Source organism: Typopeltis vanoorti, chromosome 16, assembly GCF_054136105.1.
Source record: "Typopeltis vanoorti isolate ZY-2024b chromosome 16, IOZ_Tvanoo_1.0, whole genome shotgun sequence".
NCBI classification, from domain to species: domain Eukaryota; kingdom Metazoa; phylum Arthropoda; class Arachnida; order Uropygi; family Thelyphonidae; genus Typopeltis; species Typopeltis vanoorti.
In genome coordinates this window covers 87,661,687-87,685,441 of record NC_143564.1, presented here as the reverse complement: position 1 = coordinate 87,685,441, position 23,755 = coordinate 87,661,687, and the positions used below count along the sequence as shown (strand labels likewise).

At 37.2% G+C, this 23,755-nt stretch overlaps 1 protein-coding gene across 1 annotated transcript in view; it reads left to right on the top strand.

Moving 5' to 3' along the window:
* Positions 1 to 978: 978 nt before the first annotated feature.
* Phm (Peptidylglycine-alpha-hydroxylating monooxygenase) overlaps positions 979 to 23,755 on the top strand; it is a 285,691-nt gene continuing 262,914 nt past the window's right edge. The window contains exon 1 of the mRNA XM_090406196.1: positions 979 to 1,168. Within this exon, the coding sequence (XP_090262322.1) occupies positions 1,052 to 1,168 (117 nt within the window). The 5' untranslated portion in view covers positions 979 to 1,051. The remainder of the gene's footprint in view (positions 1,169 to 23,755) is intronic.

The following is a 23,755-nucleotide window of genomic DNA, read 5'->3' as shown; positions in this document are numbered from 1 at the left end:
TTTTTTGTGGCTTGGGTTCAAATAATTGAACCCAAGGCTTGACAATGTACAATAATTTGTTATATGTAAGGTTCCTTCAGGTATATACGTTTCTGTGTGTGTGTGTGTGTGTGTGTGTGTGTCATTAAATCTTATATTTCACATGATAATTTTCAACAGTTTCTTTTTTTTTTGGAGGACGAAAATCAGTACCTGACTCAGGGGGATAAGTTAATTATGTCGGATTAACTTATATAATCATGCCGACTTGGGTGAACTCCGCATTGAAAGAACTATGGTAATAGTAGTCATCTTAATGTAGTTCCTAATGTTAGTGTGGGCCTCGCTTCTGTATATCCTAAGGACTTCACTGGCCTCAATATGCGGGCATCTGGTTTATTATCCTCTAATGAACTTTTTTGTGGCTTGGATTCAAATAATTGAACCCAAGGTTTGAGAGTGTACAATGATTTGTTATATGTAAGGTTCCTTCAGTTATATACGTTTCTATTATACACATATTCCTGTGGATCAGAATATTATATTTATTCTTGTTTATCATCGAAACAAAAGTTTCCGTTGCTAGAGTTTCCTGGTTATGGTACGTAGCTTGCGAAAATAGGTTGATCTCACGGCATGATGATACTTGAAAGCTGATAAAGTTATAAAAAAAAACAATATTTTCAATCGCATATGGCGTTTTCAAAAATGACTCATTATCTACCATGGGAAACAGATTGTGTGCACGTTCGCTTTATGTTTGACTCTTCTCGTGCAGAAACAGCTGTCATCTTTACATTCCAGCGTTGTAATTTCAAAGACGGAAGTGACGTCTTTTGTATATTACGCGCAATCGCCCCTGCAAGAAATGTTTCATGCACGTAACGACAAGCGAAGCGCGGAAAGCTAACAGTATGATATGGCCTGTTTTATGCGTCAGCGCACCTCTTTCTGCTACTCGGTTGCCAGGCAACTGCCATGCGCAACAACAGAAGTGATCGATATAATCTCTTAACAGCAAGTAGGTGTGTGGGCCATATGTAAGCTGAGTGAGCTAGTGTTTACTGAGAATATGGACGTTCTACGATTTCCTTCTCGCTTTAGGATTATATTTATGTTTTGGGTATTCAATGGAGGATTCTGTGAGAACATTGTTCCACTTTTAATGCCGGATGTGCAACCAACAGAGGTAAGTCACGTTTGACTTATTTGTAAAGCGTGCGACTTAGCTGTCGCATGTAAACTTCGTATTTCGAAATGTCAGTGACGTTAGCTTTTAACATATGCTCACGTTTCAGGTACGTTCAATAATTTTTAATGTATACACTAAATTGTAATTATCGTATTACGTTTTATGATTTATTAAAATTACTCGTATGTAATTGATAAACCATTTCATCGAGTAGTTATAAAAATGAATAATATAGATATTAGAATGAGTTACTTATCCCAGTTAGTCAGGTATTTGAAGAAATGCTGTCAAAATTATATTAACGTAGGACAGCATTATCTCCTTTCTCGCCATTTTCAAATCCTATCACTAAAATAATTGTTTTTCCTGGAAATTTTCTATATCGTTATGTGATTATTTAAGAAAAACGCGATAATAATATTGAATGAGTGCTTTGACTAGACTTCTACTTGATAGTGATTTTCGTCTTTAAAATGTAGCAAAGGAAAGGGGAGAAATGGAGTTTATTATAATCTTTTTTTATTATTATTTGGGTTATTTTACTATTGTCTTGTACTGTCACTGTCATATTTTTTTTTCTATTCATGGACTACATAACCTTTTCTCAGGCTCATCAATAGCTATATGCTTCGTGTAACGTGGTAAAATATATAGACATTTGTGGTTTGTAAAAATATTTTAATCGTGGAGCATAAATTTCTCTTTATGTTAATACTTGAGGTCTTTTTTGCGATGTTCATTTGTAGATTAGTTAAGAATTGATATATGCACATTTGTGTTCCCAAATTTCCAACTTATTTTATTACTTTATGCTGTTATGTAAAATTTTTAAAAAAATGTTATTGTAATTCGGGCAACTCTTGGAAAAAAATCAGATTTTATCGCGAAGTTTGTAGGGACGCCAGTATATAGCACTAATATCAGATCATTGCATCACGCACCTGTTGTACGATGTTCTACATGGTTGAACAGTGTTGTTGTTGACACTCTAGACAAATGTCGGACCATGAACTACGAAGGAAAACAGGTCTTCGTTATTAATGTTTTTATTATTTACTCTTGTAAATATTTGTGAATATTGGTCACGCGGACTGGTTGTCGATATTCAGTATTTCAGGCTGTCCCCTCGGCCAATCAGTTTTGCCTTGTTGGTCGAATATTTATTATAATATGTTGAGCCCATACACGAGAGGTTGGTTGGTTAACCTATAATACATTAGTACCGTGTATGCGAAGAGAATTTGGAAACAATGAGCTTGCTCACATTGAATTTGAAGGCCTGTGCATTGTATTCCTTGGAAAAGGCTGTTCCAGAATACAGCGGCAGTAGGAATGAAGGAGGAAGAGAAACTTGTTCTATGAGTATGGAGTTTAACTGAGAAGGGATGTTGGGTGATAGCTGCACGTGCTTCAATGGATTTGATAGAGGGAAGGGGAGGGGTTATTGATGATATTATGAAGAACATTTATTTATAGAATATGCATACAATAGATATAGACGCCTGTGCGAGAGTGGTTGAAGTGCGTTCGTAAGAGATGAGTCGTTAATCAGTCTGACTGCTCTCTTCTGCACTACTTGGAGTGTTTGCAGGAAGCTCTTAGGGGGGAACTCCCCAGACGTACGAGCAGTATTCAGCGAGTTCTGCTGACACTGGTTACACGCTTCCTGCGCAAAACTGGACGAAACTGCGCACAAGATATATATCGACCTTAACTAGCCCTATTTCTGTTCGCTGTGCCTCCCGTCTGTGAAACAGCTCCTGAACTTAGGCAAACGAATAGAAAGCCTCGAACAACACATCCGTGTTATGAACGAAACTATTTCCTCCAAAATACGCGCACTAAAAATCAAGCTCGAATCAACTGACGATCAGCGGCGCAACGCAAGTTCACTCCTCCCCGCGAATGAACTCCGCGAGATAATCGCATCAACGGTGTACGACTCGATGGAGACCAAAAACAAAAAATTCAACTCGGTCATTTTGAACTATCCAAAAGAAAACGGAAAAGCACTAAAAGAAGACAATCAAACTAGCTGAAGAATGCGACATCGATCCTAAAAATATCGTCAGTTGCCATCATTTCGGACTCGTAAACAAAAGAAAGGACGGAACGAACTTTCCACGCCTCGTAAAAGTGAATTCCGACACGCCGAGAAGAACATCAAAACTAATAGCAGCAATCAACAAGTTCAAAGACACTTGTCCTCAGTCGCGCATACGTGTTCGACCAGATCTATCATTTTCACAAAGGGAACAAGGCCGCCATCTTCGAAAACAACTTGCAGAAAAACGTCAAAATGATGACTACAGTTGGACCATAGACTACAGACAAGTTAAATTGGTACAAAAACCAAGAGATGCCATTAGCAGCCACCTTGGTGACCAGTATGCAGGCACTGCATAGGAAACATGCAGAACCCCTGCGGTCAAACATATGACTTAGAACCCTACAAATCCACTTTACCAACAACCGTGGCCTAAACTCCAACCTTAATAGTGTCCACAACCACCTGCAGTCTACCAAATCCACCTACTCTTTCTGGCAGAAACTCGGATCTAACCTCCCTCCAGCACTATTCATCTGAACCTTCCAAACTACACACTCTTTAACTCCTTTCGACCCAAGGGTGGCGTCTGTGCATACATCCGCTCCGACACACCTTGCCAGAGAGCACCCAACCTAGAATCGCCCAACTTTGATCTTCTCTGGATGAAAATATCTCTACCCAACTCAGTCAAATTCATATGCTGTCTCTACCACTCCTCAAATGCAACCAACCACTCTGAGCTATTTAATTTTTCCATAAAGATCGACTTTCTTCAGCCCTACTTTCCCAACAGTGAAATCATCTTCTTAGGAAATTTTAATGTCCACAATACCATCTGGCTTTCCTCCTCCAGCTGTACAGATCTTGCAGGCAGAGATGCTGAAACATTCGCCATCGCACAACTCATTCAGATTCCAACCAGAATACCTGATAACCAAAACCACTCCCCAAATACTCTAGACTTCTTCCTGATCAATGACCCATCGAAATACATAGTGAATGTAGAGGGCCTGCTAGGCAATTCTGACCACAATATAGTATTCATCCCCCCCCTTCACTGCAGCAATGCTTACACAGCCGCTACCATACAAGAGTAGTTTGACATTATAACAGTGCCAAGTGGGACAGCCTCCATAACTTCTATGCCTCATTCCTATGGTTAGACTATTGCTTCCGACCTTCCAACCCAAACACATGCACTGAGCTCATAACCAAAGTAATCTTCACTGGCTTGGAATCATACATTTCCCCACAGTACTCTGACCTGCCATTTCTAACTAAACCTTGGTTTTCCAAAAGATGCGCCAAGGCAATACAAATAAAAAACCAAACATACCATTACTGGCTCAGATCAAGAATCCCATCCTCCTTAGAGCTTATACCCAAGCCCGAAATAAATGCAAAAAACAATCTATGCTTCCAAAACAGAATTTGAAAGAGCAAAAAATCAGGAAATTAGCAGCCTGTCCAAATGGCAGCTGAGCCTTTTGGTCTCTCGCCAAAGCAATCGGCCGTAACTTCTGCCCAACATTATTTCCACCTCTATCATATCCAGACGGCTCCATCGCATCATCTCCTACAGAAAAGGTCAATCTCCGCACGCATAATCGACAATGACAAATGTCCCCCAACCATTCCAGATGCCCAACATACAATGCCCACTATATATTTTGTCAGAAAGAGATCAGCAAAATACTGTCTAAATTAGACAACACAAAAACGGCTTCTGGCCCTGATGGCATTCCTCCAATTGTCCTGAAGGTTTGCGCACCAGAACTGTCTCCTGTCCTGTGTCATTATATATACTCTGGTATCTATCCCACAGCCTGGAAATTGGCCTATATTCAACCCATTCCCAAAAAGGGCGACAAGTCACTGCCGTCCAACTACCGCCCTATCTCGCTCACCTCAGTCCTGTCTAAAGTAATGGAAAAAATCATCAATTCCCAACTCCTAAACTACCCTTTTAAGCTATCTGTCTAATAAATGACCGCCAGTATGGATTCCATCGCTGCCGATCAACAGGAGATCTACTCACATGTGTCACACATCTCTGTCAAATGCCATGAAGAAGTTTGGCGAATCACAAGCGGTTGGACTTAATATTTCTAAGGCGTTTGACCTGGTCTGGCACAAGGGCTTGCTAAGCAAACTGCCATCGTTTGGTCTATCTCAAGCCCTCTGTCATTGGATTGCCAGATTTCTGTCTGGACGCTCACTATGTGTGGTGGTCGATGGCTCCTTATCCTCTCACCACTCAACTAATGCTGGAGTTCCTCAAGGTCCTCTCACCAACCCTCTTCCTATTATATATCAATGACCAACTTCAGCTTACCTCCAACCAATACACATTTTGCAGATGACAGCGCATTGTACTCCTCCCTCTCTTTTGATAAACCTTACTCCACACAACTCACCTCAACCTACAGAACAGCAATCACCACTGCCCTCAATTCAGACATCCAAGCCATCCTCCATTGGGGTTCAGATAAGTTAGTCAACTTCAGTGCAAATAAAACCCAGTACTGTCTCATTTCTCATAAAAAATAATAATAATAAAATAAAATAATCATTTTCTCCCAGTATTATTTTTGACAACACCCAAATTTCCAGACAATCTGAGATTTCTCTTCTTGGAATTACCCTGACATTAAGCATCTCCTGGTATAAACACATAACAACCATTGCATCCTCAGTTTCTAAAAATACTAGGATTTCTCTTTCGCTTCACCCCTGAACAGCTATTAACCTTATACAAATCCGTCCAACCATCGAATACTGCTCCCAATATACGGTGGGGCTCCTCCCAAAAGCTCCCTCACATTGCTTGACTCCATACAGAGGAGAGCTATCAGACTTATTAATGACCCATTTATTACCAACTCAGTCCTCATACTTTCACACAGGCAATCGGTCTCTGCACTATGTGTCTTCTACAAATATTTCCATGGAAAATGTTCATCCGAAATAGCATCAATAATTCCTCCACTTAGTTCTAAGCTCATTGGAACACGTGCAGCTGCTGCTCAACATCCCTACGCAGTGCACCTTGAAACCCACAGAACAAATTTCTTCTCCTTCGTCCCTGCAACCACTATACTATGGAAGAGCCGTCCCCTTGATGTGTTCCCTAGGGAATACAATCTACAGTCATTCAAATCTAATGTGAACAAGTACCTTCTTTCCCAATCCATACACGGTACTAATGTACTATAGGTTGATCCACCAATCTCTCGTGTATGGGCTCAACATAAAAGAAAAATAAAATAAAATAAAATTTCAATAGATGGGCGGATATATGATTTGTGCAGGGTTAATAGCTGACAGAATCTCTGGAAGCTACTGACTGTGGATCCGAATCTCAGTGTGACATGGATGTTATTGAATGTCTTTATGCTGTAGTTGATTTTCATTGTTAGATAGACCACTACCATGCTTACTGGAAGACTGCAATACCATAAGATGAAAAGCCAAACGGCTATTTTTTTTTTCTGGCGAAGTCAATTAAATTAAGGGGATAAAATCCCTTATTATTTTACAGCCAGTATGCGAAATTCTAAGATCGAAAACTACGATCTAAGCATTTCATGCTGACGAACTATCAGCGAATCCAAGCGTAAGTGACCATCTGGTAGTATCACACCAAGGCAACTCGAAACAAAGGGGGAGCAAGCTCCCTTACTATCCTTGATATTATCTCATAATATAAAAACACACAGCTCCTAGGAGATGTAATACTGCTCTACATTATGAGGAGAGGTCACTACCCAATCCGGTTTCAACCTTTTTTGAGGTCTCATCAGTGAGTAGCTAGACCTGGATGATATCAAAGTTTAAGTGAAAGAACTTGCATACCTTCACTATACGAATGCCAGAAAGGTGCGCCCATATATTATATCATCTTATAACTAAGATGAAAAACCAAACGGCTATTTTTTTCTGGCGAAGTTAATTAAATTAAGGGGATATTATTATTTTATAGCCAGTATGTGAAACTCTAAGATCGAAAACTACGAGCTAAGAGTTTCATGCCAACGAACTATCGGCGAATCCAAGCGCAAGTGACCACCTGGTAGTACCACACCATTTGATATCATCCAGGTCTAGCTACTCACTGATGAGACCTCAAAAAAGGTTGAAACCAGTCTGGGTAGTGACCTCTCCTCATAATGTAAAGCAGTATTACATCTCCTAGGAGCTGTTTTTTTTTTTATATTATGAGAAAATATCAAGGATAGTGAGGGAGCTTGCTCCACCTTTGCTTCGAGTTGCCTTGGTGTGGTACTACCAGGTGGTCACTTACGCTTGAATTCGCCGATAGTTCGTCGGCATAAAACTCTTAGATCGTAGTTTTCGATCCTAGAGTTTCGCATACTGGCTGTAAAATGGATTTTATCCCCTTAATTTAACTGTAATACCATATTTTTTTTCATAAGTGGGGCTCCCCAATTGTGAAACTCGAACTCTGCCGGCGGTACTAATGTGTTATCGGCTTTAAAACCCTTGCGGGCCGGAATGCTTTAAAAAAAAAAAAAATGATATCTGCGATCTTTCTAGAGGAGTAAGTCCTGCATAAGTATAGAACGCCAACCTGGCGATTTGTGTCTATAGCCTAAAGCAGTGTTTCTCAAACTTCAGATATCGGCGGATCCCTTCGCAAATTTTCATTATTACCAAGTACCCCTAATTAATTAATTAAAAAATTAATTATTTAAAATTAATAAATTAGTTTAAAATTAAAAAATTAAATATCTATTTTATTTGAATTTATATGTTCATGTAAACAAAAAAAAATTTATTTTTAATAGAACAAACTTTATAAAGATATTATAAAGTTTTACTTACTTGAAATAATTCATCATCCAATGAGATGAGTGAAATTGCTTATGGTGAGATAAAATTTCAGCAAAATTTGGCTTTATATTTGCTAATTTCAATCTCAGATGCGGTTCGACATCTATAATGCGATTCCTCTTCTTCGTCTTAATATCTACAAGGGCCGAAAATCCAACTTCGCACAGATATGAACTTGAAAATAGAAAAATGAACCTTAGAGCTTTATCTGTTAATTCAGGAAATTCATTCTGTATTTGTAGCCAAAATGATGATAACGTATTCTCGCTGTATTTATTTTTTAGGAAACCACCAGAAGCTAGTTCTAAAAGTTGTTCTTCTATTGACGATAAACCCTTTAGCATAAATTTGTTTTTATTGAAAGGGTATCTTATCCACTCAATATTAATGTCCAATTCAGAGAAATACTTTTCTAGATTAATTTGTAAGTTTTTTAAATGCTGCATGATAGTAATTTTCACATCATCAATTTGTTCATTTGAACTTGCGAGCAATTCATGAAGCGATGGAAACGCGTCAAATTCTCCATTACCAACCCGCTTTTGCCATAACTTCATTTTTGCCAACGTGGCGTTCACTTTATCTTGGACATGAAATATAGAAATTTCCTTGCCTTGTAAAGATAAATTAAGACTATTTAATACAGTAAATATATCTGTCACTTTTGCTAATTGACTGAGCCATTTCCAATTATGTAAATACGTTTTCAATTCAAACTTTTCATCAAGAAAAACTTGTAGTTCATTCCATTCCGAAGTTCAAATAAACGAGTAAGGACTTCCACGAGAAAGCCAACGAACATCGGTATGGAAAAGAAGTTGTGTATAGTTGCTTCCCATTTCTTTGCAAAGTTGAGAGAAAAGTCTGGCATTTAGAGGACGGCCTTTAATATAATTTATGATTTTTAGCTTCATCAAGAACTTTTCTTAGGTCTGTAGACATCATATGTGCAGCCAAAGCCTCCCTGTGTATGCAGCAGTGTGTCGACTTTGCATTTGGTGCAACAGCTTGAATCCTTGAAACAAGCCCTTTTTTGATCCGACCATGGATTTCACTCCGTCTGTGCTTATTCCAACACAACTTTTCCATTCAAGCTTGTTTTGGTGCATAAAGGTATTCATACTGTTGAATATTTCTTCTCCTGTTGTATGTTCTGGCAAGGGTTGGCAATATAAAAGGTCGTCATGAATTTTTTGATTTTTTTCGTACCTAACGAACACTAGAAGATTTACAAAATTTGTAATGTCGGTGGATTCATCTACCTGCAACGCATAATAACGACTCTTACGTATATCGGATAACAATGTCTGTTTTATATTTTCAGCCATTTCAGTGATTCTTCGATGAACGGCACTATTTGAAAGGCAAATCCGATCAAAAGATCTTTTTACATTATCTCCGATCATAATTTCCGCTATTATTTTTGCTGCAGGCTTGACCAAAGTTTCACCAATTGTTTCCGCTGCACCACCTTTTGCTATTAATAGCGACACACGATATGAAGCTTCTAAAGTCTTCATGTTTTCACCTCCTGACACGATCGACATCACTTTTTGAGATTCTTTTTAGTTTATTTTGAAAACATTCGACAGGTTTATCCTTGCATTCATTGTTTCGATTCAAAATGGCGATTTGAATTACATGGTTTCATGCTTTAATTTTTTTAAGTTTCACCGCAAATTACACCTAATAGAATAGGTTCCTCTTCATTTCCCGTCCATGAAAATCCACATTTCAAGTAATTTATATCGTACTTACGAAGTTTTCTCATCTTCTTCCTAGTTGGTTCTTTAGAGATGTCAGACGACACACTTATCAATTTCACTTGATCCAGATATAGTATCAACATTTTCTTGTTGCTAACAGCTACTTGTATCTACTATGCTCCTCTCTTTTGCGCATTTTAAAAATCCAGTCTTTAACCAGTGATCCATACTTAAGAATTTGAAAGCTAAAAAAATTACCGTATTTAACGAACAGTCCTTCAACAAATGGCTAGCGAAAGCAGAACTCGAAACAGACAGCAATGGTAGACCAGTAGAGATAAAGCAGCTATGAAGACGTTCATATGATTGGTGCGGTATTAACAAAAGATCGCGCTACTAATTGACAAAGGCAAGCCGACTGTTCAGTTGAAATTGCTAATTCTCTTCGACCGAATTCCTTATATAATATCTGAAACACATTCACTATATATTTCTTAGTTTTAACACGTTCACTCAAACAAAACCGTATGTTGCCGGTGCACCATATGATTTTGATTGTCTACTATACAGCATTTTATGTGGGAGGGGTTATGCAATTCATTAGTTAGTGCCGCTTTTATCCCAGTTGTCTTTAATTGCAATGTTTGTTGAGAAACATATTACACAGCCTGCAGATGTCTCTGTACCTTTTTATTCAGTGATACAATAGGAACGTTTTACGATCTCAAACTTAAATTTTATTCCATGCGGTAATGATGCATAGCCGAAAATTGCCGCGAACTCCCGGGGGTCTGCGTACCACAGTTTGAGAAACACTGGCCTAAAGGATAGTCTTATTAATTCTCTCACTTTAAGATTCGAAACAGCAGTCAGTTCCAGTATGATGTTCATTAGTTATTCATTAACCCTATTGGAATTCATTTACTTAATGAGCGAGCTTACATAAAAAATCAGCATAAATCAAATGTAATGTTTTGTTAAGCTCCAGTAAAGTTAGTTTATTTCTGCAGGCCTATTGTTTTGTTTCGACAAGAAACCAATAACTTTAAATAGCTGGTATCATACTGATGACAAAGTATTTTTTAACTGTCTTCCTTGAACTAAAGATGCAGCTGGAGTAAAAGATCTGATATAGCTTGAGAAACATTTTAATGTTTATTCACCTAGAGATAGAACTGAATAAAAGTCCTTGGTTTGACAACGACGATAGCCTGCCCTTCGATATTTTCTACCTAAACGAAATCATGTTACTTGATAGGCCGTTCGATTCGAGCGTCACCGGAAGTACATCATTATGGTGACTGGTACGCCCCTGCGCGAAAGAAGAGAAACTATTGTGCGGATATATATTTTTTAATTTTTGCTGGCTATTTGGTTGGTTATTTGTTTTTCATGCTTTTCTTAAGTGGAGTTGAGTTTAAGTGATTTGGTTGTAAGATTGTTCTCTTTGTGATAGTTGTTTTTGTTACTTTGTGTTCGCGTTATATTAGGAATAATAAATAATAATAAGCTAATGCATTTTATTCAGTTATAGGGAGTAAGCGAGGCATTTTAACCCTATCTAGTTTTGAGAGACTGACTTCAGTTCAGTCTCCACCGGTAGCCAATCATAGATAGCTGGCCCATGACTATCACTAATTATAGGCGGTCACCGATGAAGAGACCGGCCAAAAATATTTCTGCCATCTCTTGGTACCCAATCCTAACAGAATGTGTTACTGTCTGAAATAATGTGGGTTCTACGGACGATTTTCCTGAGTTTCAGGGAGAAAAAAACCCACTTGCCCATGCCAGAGATCGACTAACTCGGGAAACAGTCAAAGAAAAGCTTAGAAAAAGTTCCTCCAGTCTGCGACTAGACTTGAACTATAAGTCTATCTTCGGGCGGCCTAGCACAGAATATGCAAGCACCACTTCCACTGAGCTACACAGGCTTTATATTAGGAATTGCATTTAATTTTTTTATGATAAATATGGCGTGAGAAGTACATGTGTCTTTGCATTTTATAGGGTTTTTTAGGCCACAGGTGTTATTTTGGGTGGAGTATATTCCTATCTCCTCTCCTATTCTTTACATCCATCCCTTAGGATGGGTTGATCCACCCCCCTAATTACAGGTTTACAATGAATTAATTCAGCCTGTAAATGTAGTGTGAGGAGGGCATGAGTGTGTTGGCATTTTGTAGAGTTTTTTTAGGCCACAGGTGTTATTTTGGGGTGGAGCATGTTCCTATCTCCTCTCCTATCCTTCTCATCCGTCCCTTGTGACGGGTTGAGTCCCCCATAATTACGGGCTTACAACGAATTAATGCAACGGGTTCTTCACTCCTCTGCTGCATCCCCTAAGGGAAATATTCATGACTACCGTGTGTGTTCGCTGGGTCGGTTTGCCTGTTCTGGGGGTAAAAAAAATCCTACCTTCCTATGAGACTGGTTAACTCACCTTTCGTCGAGACCAGATAAAGGTTCCTTACGTCACTACAGAGGCTCTGGGACATATTTGCGTATTTCCGAGTTGGCTGGTGTGTTTTTTTAAGTCGGTGTCTTTGAGGTGGGGAAAGTGGGATGGGTGATTACAGGTGGAAGACCGATGAGTAGAGATATTTTTGAGCTGGAGAGGGATAGGTGTGATGTGACGGTCAGGGTCGGTGGAAATGGGTGGTAGAACGGCGTGGCGATGAGCCCAAAGGGTGGATGTTTTTGAGGTGGGGGTATAGCACGAGAGCGACTGTGTAGGCGTTTTAGTTTCTCCAAGGGCTACAGGCCAGAGAGAAAAAATGCCATATAATCATAACAAATATTGCGAAGAAGCGACAAACTTTCTACGACGCCTTTTATGTGTTCATAACTGTTGTTGTTGTTGTTGTTATTATTATTATAGCTGTGTCTCTATAAAGTCAGAAGACTCGTCGCGGGAGACCTACAGTGACACGCGAACCATTATTCACACAGTACTTCTCGTGCTTCTCTTCCTTAAATTCACAGACAAAGCATTCACAACCACCTCTGTCAACGCATTCCACACATTCACTATCCTCCAAGCAAAAAATCTAGTCCTAAGATTTTTGTTCACCACATTCTTACACAATCTCCAAGGATGACCTCGCGTTCTCTCCCTTCCTGAACTGTTCAGAAAAAAGTCATCAGTGTCAGTCCTATAAAACCCCTTTAATAATTTATATGGTATGATATCTCCTCTTATGCCTATCAGCTAGTTTTTGGAGCCCACAGACCTTCAATCTTTCCTCGCAGGTAACATTCCACAGAACTGAAACAATCTTTGTCACTACCTCTGGATCCTCTTCATCACCAAGGATTCCAGGTGACCAGATCTGTGTGCAGTAGTCCAATTGTGGTCTTATTGATGCCTTATAAAGTTGAACAATACCTTCCCTATCCCTACTTGTCAGTGTTCTTCAACAACCACGTAATTAATTTGATGTGCTGTTTTGGCAACCTTTGCAGTATGCTCTCTAAACTTAAGTTCTCTGTAAACAATAATCCCCAAGTTCCTTGCCTCATCAATTTCTTGCAGTTCAGTTCTATTAATATAATATACAGCATGTAATCTCATGCTTTAGCCCATACCGCCAGCATATTTAAGTCATCCTGAAGATCTCTACATCACTTTCATTGACTATTGACTCCGCAGTTTTGCGTCATCAGCAAACAAGTGGATATTTCCTGTTGAATTATTTCCGATATCATTAATGTAAAAAATAAACAAGAGTACCCAGCACCGAGCCATGAGGTACACCACTAGTCACCTCCTTTCTCCTGGACTTGGCTCCTCCATAAACCACTCTTTGATATCTGTCCATCAGCCACCTTGTAATCAAAATCACCAGCTTCGGATCCATTCCCATTTGCTCCAGAGTTCCAAATACGTTTGCAAAATTCAGCAATGTCACCGACTAAGGATTTCCTTTATCCAACTCCACTATTACTTTATTATAGAAAGTAAATTACTAAGGCAAGGCCTACATTTCACAAACCCATGTTGTCCCTTTATAAAGTATTATATTTCTGTCCACCCAGTCCTGAATTCTAATTTCGATATATTTCTCCAAAACCTTAACCACTCTCCTGATATACTGATTGGCCTATAATTTGCTATTTCTATCTTGGAGCCTTCCTTATGAAGTGTAATTATTTCCCCCTCTTTCCATTCTATTGGAAATTGACAAGAAGTGAGGCTTAAATTAAATAGCTTGGTCAGAGAAGGTGCTAATTCTCGTAACACATGCCGATATGGCAGTGTTAGCATTAAGGTTCTGTAATATACCAACTAATTCAGTGACATATCCGGCACTGCAATATCACAACCAAGATGGTACACTTTTGCAAAATGATCACTAAGTAACTCAACTATTTGATTTGCTTCGGTTGCTCCCTTACAATCAACACTTTTTAAAGTCATCTTTTCACAATTATCACTCCTTTTTACTTGCCACATAGCAAAATAACTCTTTAGAATTTCTTTTGGACTCATCAGCTAGCTTCCTCTCATAATTAGCTTTGGCCTTCATTACCATACAGGTCACCCTCTTTGTCTGAACCTTGTACTGCTCATGGGTATGCCGATCACCTTTTTCATTTATACTTCCTCCACAACCTTTTCTTTATCTGCAACTCCTGCTTAACAATACTATTCATCTTACTCCAACTTGATTTCTCTTCCTGACTGGAATACAGCAATATCTTGCAATACCTCGATTAGTGCGTCTAATGATTTCCTTAAAACAGGCGCATTAATCGAATATAATAACCAATGGGAAAAAGTATAATTCGTTCCTCAGATTTCTTTTTTGACCCTTAATTTTTTTTTTATAAAAGAATTAAGGTATGTCTCAGGGCCTAGTTAAAGAAAAGCCATGAAGCTGGAAGACAATAAAACATATTCAGAATATAAATTTCTTATTTTACTTCTTAATAAAGAATTGAGCTAACGTTGTTTGGCGGGCATTTTGTTTCTTTTTTTCATACAACAGATGGTATTGCCGTATTGCCTCTTCTGCAAATTTTACCGCTTCTCTCTTCATCAGGGTCAGCCTCTAAGCATTGCTTCTTAAAAACTTCGATTGTACGAAAAATATTTTCAAATTGTTTCTGTGAAATCTCTTTTATCTGACGATCAGTGGTTAAATTTTCTTCATATTCTTTGGGTCTTCCTGCTGTACATCTAAATTTAGCAGGTCGGAATTACTCAATTCTTTAGAATGAGATTTAATTAACTCTTGGACGTTATCATTGAAGGGAAGAAAGAAATGAAGGACGTACGAATTGGTTGCCAACACGCGAAATCACGTGCTTTATAGATAACATTTTCCAACGTTATACAAGCAAAATAGTTACCACTTTAAAAACTACAATGATCATAAAAGAGAAGTTAATTTTCATGTAATAATAAACAACTCATCCCAGAAGACAGATTGATTACCCTATTATCGGAATGGATTCTCCTTTTTGTGACATGCGCAGAAATGTCGAAGGATCTCGAATCTGTGGGCGTACTATAGCAGATGACATAAATTTTGGCGGTAAAAATTTGGAACATAGTATACATAGAAGTATAGTTCGTCCACCGATTAGAGATCCTTCGAGACGTCTGCGCATCTTAGAAAAAGGAGAATCCGTTCCGATCATAGGGTAATCAGTCCGTATTGCGGGATGAGTTGTTTATTATTACCGGTCGGAAAATTAACTTCTCTTTTATAATTATTGTAGTTAACTATGTTGCTTGTATAACAGTTGGAAAATTTTACCTATAAAGCACGTGATTTCGCGTGTTGGCGACCAATTCGGACGTCCTTCATTTCTTTCTCCCCTTCAGCATGAATCGACTATTCTTGGAAAGACGCGAAGCAGGGACCTACAAACGGTGGGCGAACTGCCATTAAAAATAACTTTGTAAAATGTTTTAAATAGGTAACTAAATTATTTCATTCTGGTGAGTGATTTTTTTTTAAATAGTTAGCCATAAAAAATGTATAGATAGAAACTTTTTAAAATATGTAACATTTATTTTTAAGATGTATATAGGCGCACTAATCGAATTTGGGTATCGAAAAAAAAATGACGCACTAATCGGGGGCTCATTAATTGAGGGATTACTGTACAGTCTCTTACTGCTTTCTTTGATAAACTCCCACCCATCATCAACATTTCTTCCCTTCAAATTCTCATGCCATTGCACTGCTGAAAGAAGTGCTATGGAATGAGAATTTGAATTAATTTCCCTTGTAATTCCACATATACCCTTTCCTAACAGAATATCCAGCACTTCGTCGGCACTGGTTGGCCGAGTGGTTAGCGCATCCTCTCTCCAGCTAAGAGTCTGCAGGTTCGAATCCCGCCAATAAGGGTATGGATGTTTGTGATTGTCCTATTAACCAATTACCATATGTACCGCTGTAACCTGAGTCCTGGCGCAGCGTGACTTTTGATGTCCTTGAGCCGTAAGAAAAAAATCAAATCAAATACAGCACTTCTTACAGTCTCCCAGGTCAAGACCACATGATCGCTTTCCCCAAGTGGAGACTATAACTAAATTAGTTAATGATATGTTCTCCGACGCTATGACCAGATCCACTCTCGAATCTCTTGTCGCTTCGATTACATGCTGTCTCAGGTAGTTATCTCTTAACACCTGTATAAACTCCATTTCCTTCTTCCTTGTGACCATCTTCTCCCAGTTTGTCCCCATAGTTACATCCTCCATAACAATTACTCGACCTTCACTAATCATGCTAATTTGCCAATGCATACCATCTATATTCTCCCTTATACCACCACTGGATTATAGCAGCAACCAGTTACATATTTCATTCTTTCGATCTCTCTCTCACACACACACTAAATAGCCTCAAATGAACTGCCCTTTGCTTACCCGGCATCTTGAGGCACTTCTACCCTTTTTGGCTTGAACTCTTCGTCTACCATTAGCAACACCCCTACCCCCATTCTGTCTACTCTGTCCTCCCTGAAAATACTGTATCCCTCTCATTCTATCCCTATAATGATATCATTCTTAGTCAAGCAAATCTAACTAATTCCTATAATTTTTGGCCAAGTTGTACTAACTAATGCCAGAAATTCTTCACACTTATTCTGAATATTTCTGGCATTAGTATACATCAAATGCGATACTCCCTTCCTCCCAAAACCTCCCTGTGTGTGAATTAGCCAACTGTGTAGTTTATTTTCTGAGAACATTGAATCCCATATTCACAGCGATTATTGACATTAGTACTATTAACAGCTGACTCGATCACCTGCCTCCCTAACAAACTTCATTTCCATGTTTTTGACCATTTACTCTATCAATAAATGTTCTAAACGCCATGCGCCCAATCAGTTTAAGTGCAAATCATCACTCATAAAAAAAATTTCTTCCTCGTATCAAACTCATCCCAGACATTTATAAAATGAATATTCAGTTTCATTTCTTTACAAAAGTTTTTACACAATCTTGACATCATTCCATTTTCTATAATCGCTCTTCTGTTTAATTCGTCGCTGTCAAATCTTGGTAGCACACTTATGATCTTTCCATTCATGCTGTTTACATTCATTGCTATCATTAAGTCTTTTAAAACAGCTTCACATTCATTATTTGTAATCTACAAACCGTTAGCTTTGGTCAGAATATAATAAATGGTATATATATTAGCATATATTATATTTCTTTTCACTTTCATTTCATTTCTTTCCTTTTCGTTCTTCAAACAAGGAACGATTATTCATTGACTTCAAATAATTATACTATATTCATATTTTTTTGTTGTTGTTGCAGGAAAAAAAATTAAAAGTTCTCAAAGTTTATTTCCGCCTTCGCTTCGCTTGGCATTATTTACATTTTGCAAATTTTTTGTGATGTTAATTTTATGAAAACTTAGTCATTTCAGCCATTTCTGTGTCCTGTTGAATACCTCTGTTGCTAAATGGCTGTTTTTAATTTTTAGTATAACTTTATAGTTTATTCACTTGTTAGTTTCAAAAGTTTAGGGATACCAAGAACCGATTCCTCAAATCAAAGAAACTAGACTATATTGTGTGAAAATTATTCAGTACACATATTCGTGTGTGTGGAGGGGGGGGGGGGGTAGGTGATAACCGAAAACTGTTTAATCACTTGCAGTGGAAGAAAAAATGATTCCAGGAAATGGGTGGATCATCTATTTATAAAATAAAAAAAAGTTTCATAGTACTCTTATAAAATTAATATCCAATTTTTACACATTTCGTCAACTAGTAACCTTATTTGAAACTATAAATGCTATCTCATCTACCATCAAAATAAATCGGGAGAAAACATTAATATCTGAAAAAAACATTTCATCTGATGTGCGATCACTGTTCTACTTACCAAAGAGCATGAAGCTTGAAAATGTTCCATGTTTAGTCCCTTGCTCTAGACCAGGGGTGTTCAAGCGGTCGATCGCGGAGCGATTTTTGGTCGATCTCTTGTGTATTCCTCCTTACTTACAAATTTAATTAAATAAAATATTATGTTTTCAGTTTTATCATTATTTTGTATTATTTTTTAATTCGCTTTAAGTGTATTGCTATTGTTTATTTATTTTTCATTAAAATTGTCAAATCAGTAATTTTCTTATAAGTCCGGGTAAATGAATTAATGTGGATCAGTGGAATCAAACAGCGAGCCGAATGAATAAAACTCGATTGTAGCTTAAATATTAAATATTCCAAGGCACATTACATCGATTTTTTACTTAGGTTAAGTCCCATGTGAATATTTAAAAAAAAATAAACTTTGTTTGTCTCGGTATAGTTTGTATTTGATATTTTTGTTAATAACTCTTTTGAAGCTAACTGTACATACAGCTTTAATAAGAATATGTTACATGGCGGCATTAGAAAGATTGTTATTGAAACTTGTATGTATGAGAAAGGCTTATAGGCTCTAAGTGTAAACATCTCCGAAGTCAGTCAGTCAGTCAGAAAGAGTTCAAACAACTTTCCGATGGCCGGCAACTTACAATCCAAAGAAAGCACAGGAGAACAAAAGGCTTGCCGAACTTGAAACTTAAGATGAAAGACTCATACCGATTCTTTGGGGGTTGCCAAACTTCATGTGAGGTCCCAGAGGAGGCCTAATAAAAAGTGACTGAAGCAAGCAGAAGGGGTCCCGGTTCCAGAATTGCTGTCAGAGAGGAGGCCGCCCGGTCCAGAGTCGCCGACAGAAAGACTGCCTGGATCCACGTTGCTTGAAAGAGGTGTTTCCCGCTTCCAGAAAGGAGCTCTCGGTTCGAGACGTCGCTAGAGAGAGACTACTTCTAGGCCGCAGACAAGGTTTCAAATTGCCGAAAGGAAGAGTGCCAATTGCCAGAGAAAAGTTTTCAGGCCAGGTTCATGTCAGACATTCACCAATGTGTTGCGTTTTCATTACAATTTGATGAATCAAACGACTTCACTGATATTGCTCAGTTCACGGTATTTATTCGCATGGTATTTCAAGATTATTCAAATAAAGAACTTTTGAAAATTATACCATTATTGGGAAGGACTAGGGGAGGAGACATTTTTTAGACATTTGAATTTGTGAAACAACACAAACTTCCGCTTTTTAAACTTGTGTCTATTACTACTGATGGTGCTCCTGCAATGATAGGTAATAAATCAGGCTTCATTTCATTATGTAAAAACGATGACAAATATCCAGATTTTTTTAACGTCCCACTGTATTATTCACCAACAAGTAATGTGTAGTAAAAGATTAAACAAAAGTTGTTTTGGATATTACATTTAAAATTGTAAATTCTGTTCGAGGAAAATCCCTACAACGGCGGTTATTTAAATGACAGGCAGATGATGATGATGATAGGGAACTTCTGTTGTACAATAATGTTCGCTGGCTCAGCAGAAGTCGATTTTTAAGATTTCTTCTATTAATTAACGATATAAAAATTTTTCTTGATGAAAAAGGAGATATTTATCCACAATTGAGTGATAAAAGATTGTTACACTTATCATTTTTAGTAGATTTCTGTACGAAAATAAGCAATTTAAATTTTGAGTTACAAGGTAGAGATAAAAATTTAATTGACATGTTAAGTTCAATAAAAGCGTTCCAACAATACTTACTTTTAAAGAAAAATATAAATGACCGCGAATTTATACATCTCCCATATTTATTAAAATTTTTTGAACAAAATCAAGAAATGCTTCGCTATGATTTAAAAGAATTTATTCGTGAAATAGAATTAGTCCAGGAAGAAATAAATTCAAGATTTAAAGATTTTAATAAAACTGAAATGATTGTATCTTTTATCAATAATCCATTTCAAGAAAACTTGAACATCACAGAAATTTCAAATAAAATTAGTGGGCTCTTTGATATAAACCAAGCTGAAGTAGAACTTGAGATAATAAACATTTAGAATAGTTTACATTTAAAATCAATAAACAATGAAGTCATCATGAAGGTATTTTATTGATCATAAATTAGTATAATAATAATATTTGGTTACAGATCAAATTTTGACCGATTTTATTATTAAACTGAACCAACTAGTTTCGCCACACTTTAACTGTTGGCATCTTCGGGGTACTTATAAGTTTAAACAATTTCACAATTATGCGTAACTGCAAAAAAAACTGACTAGAATAATTACAAATAGAATAGTATCGAACGTGAGTAAAACACATATCGCGTGTACAAGGTTAGCTAGCTGTTGCTAAGGTCTTTCTATAGTTTGTATTAAAGTTCATTTCTTCCGTTTTTAAAGTTCTGAGTAGGGTTTTCCATATCTCTGGGAGTATTAGGCCTTGATTTCTGTTAAGGTTGACAGTGAACGGGCGACTGTGGCTGCTTCTTTGAAAATTCTTGAATGGTAATCTTCCTCTATGTAAGGAGAACAGCTTTTGTCCCACTCGATGACATGGTTAGTTGTAGAGAAATGAGACGATAGGTCAGATATATCCTGTCTATTGTTTTTTATATAGCCTTTTGCCTGATTTAGAGGCTTGTCGAAGTCTGTCCGATGTAACTAGAGCCACAAGCTATCATTATTAAACTGAACCAACTAGAAACTAGTTGGTTCAGTTTAATAATAAAATTGATCAACACTTGATCTATAACCAAACAATGAAGTGATTTGGAAGTATGCACATGAAAAATTCCCAATATTAACTGATATTGCGCGAAAAATTCTGTTGTGTTTCGGATCGACATATTTGTCAGAATCCGATTTTTCAAATATGACCGTCATAAAAAATCAATTAAGAATCCAAATTACAAATGATCATTTGGACTGCGATTGGCCACTTCTTCATATCAACTTGACTGAAAATATTGCGAGGTCCAAACAATGCCAAATTTCACATGAACTTTTTTTTTTTTAATCAACCAGCATTTCCTGTAACTTGTGAGTTTGTAATCAACTGTTTTGTTTTTTCTAACTTTGGTTTTCCAAAATAGAGAAATAAATATTTTATTCCAATATATATATATATATATATATATTTTGTATTAAAATATTTGTTGTATTAAAATAATTAAAAGTGATAAATAAATTTTTAAATACACAAAGTTTTTAGTTGTTTATTTGTGCGTAATCAGATATCAGGTTGGGGGAACTTGATCTATATAAGAGAGTAAATCGCCGAATAACTTTTTATAGAAAAGTAGCTCGCGTAGTAAAAAAGGTTGAACACCACTACTCTAGAGCAAGGGGTTACACAATCTTCCGGATTACACAACCTCTATGCCACTTGAGATTCTAAAATGTGCTGTTGATTTACCACATTTCATGGTTGGGATTAAGATAAAATATACTTTCATTTCTTGAATGCGACCCACAGTATTCAGTCTGAAAGTGGGATGGATGGGTCGTTGGGTGGATGTGCGCGCGAGATTAAAGATGATTATTTTACTGTTATCGAAATACTGGGAAGCTTTATATTCCTGCAACAGATAAGATTATTTTGAACTCATACGAAGGTGTGTGTGAGAGAGAGAGAGAGCATTCATGTTAACTGCGTTCGTAAACATAACACCTCACAGTTTAAATGAAGTATTTGGGTATGGCTAATCTGATTGCTTGTTATACAGGATTATCTGCGTGAACACAATGACTTTTTTTTTTTTTTGCTGTTTGAAGTTTGTAGCAGGTATGGAAATACATGGAACAGCTCGAATGGAGTCACGTGGTCAAAAATAGCTGAAACAAGTATCGCTGACAAAGACCAATCAGGATGTCCCACTTCAACGATATGGCTGACATTGGTGGGGGATGGTTAATTGGAGGCTCATTCACCTCTACACAATAAGAGGCCTACTATCGATGAAATGGCAAACATTCACGGTTCTCAACAGACCCACGCTCCATAAAGTTTGTGGTGAGATGCATGGTAAAACAAGTCGTGGAGAGAATATACATACAGGTATTGTGATATCTCAATCGAAATTTTGAGGAAGATGCCTCTTTCTTGTGTGAGGATACGCTAGTGTTTTCACTCCAAAGTTTGAACATGTTTTTTTGTTATTATTTTTTAAGACAGTGTCTGAAATGGTAACATTTGACGGTCTATGTCGAGAGAAAGTTCAAATTCTACGCTATAACGAAGAAGTAAATCTCGCCCTTTCTGTATTTTCATAGCTTAAGGCCCGGGCACTGCAGGAACTGCTGGTTGAGTAATGCGACCTGTTGAGCCTCAATAGGTATAGACGAGCCCTTTGGTTGGAAAGATGCATACTCGGATCTCTCTCTCGTCTTTGATGATAGGAACCTTTTTTATCAGGTGATTTTCAATCAAATAGTGAGTTAGCCGGTCTCGTAGAGAAGTGAGTGTTTTTTTTTTTTTCTTTTGCCCTGGAAACTCTGGTTTTTCGTTCCTAAAACCGGCTCCGTGAACACACATATCCACCTACATAGGATACTAACTGCGAGATGGAAGAGATTAGAGCAGTGGTTCTCAAAGGGTGCGCCCTAGAAGATTTCCGGGTGCGCCATTTGGTATTCCAGAGAAATATGTGTCCAGATATAAAAATAAATATAGTTACTCTATTATATATTTTCATTATGGATATACCGCTCTTTTTGTCAATGCATCATTATTATGTTAATTAACATAATAATGTTTTTTCTTGCAAAGAGAACAAGAATATGGTTTATTCTTGTTGTGTATATTACTTATTTTAAAAGTGTTGGAAATGGATGTTATGTGCATATTACTTATTTTCAGATAAATACACCCAAATAAAATGGATAGATTTCTCAAAAAGAAGCGTGATATTGAAGAATCAGATTCTGGAAGTGAGCAAAAGTTAAGTGCAAGTAAGAAAGCAAAATCGCAGCCTACTCGCAAATATAATGAAAGTTATTTAAGCTTTGGTTTCACTTGGACCGGAAGGGAAGATCATCCTTTGCCGCTATGTTTAGTATGTGGATGTAAAATGGCAAATGAATCATTGCTTCCTAGTAAATTGAGTAAACATTTTAAAACTATACACTCTAATTTATAAGATAAAGCTTAAGTTTTTTCAAGAGATTGTCTGAACAGCAAACAAAATACTTTTAAAATTCTTTTAAAAGTATAATGACTGTTTCTGATAACGCTCGAATCGCTTCTTATCAAGTCTCAGAACTGATAGCAAAAAATATGAAATATCATACTTTAGGTGAGTTACTTATTTTGCCTGCATGCAAAAAAAAAATGGTCATGACAATGCTAGGAAATGAAGCAGCAATGAAAATAAGCAAGATTCTTCTGTTCAACGATACAGTTCACAGGCGTATTATTGAAATGTCTTCTGATATCAAGAAAAATGTATGCAGTAATAAACTTCAGTATTCAAATTTTGCATTGCAAGTTGATGAGTCAACAGACATTACCAACAAGGCGCAACTCTTAGCATTCGTCCGTTTTATTAATGAAGATCAAATAGTAAATCAGTTTCTTTTTTGCAAAGAATTAAGTGTGTCTACAAAAGATGAGAACGTTTTTAAC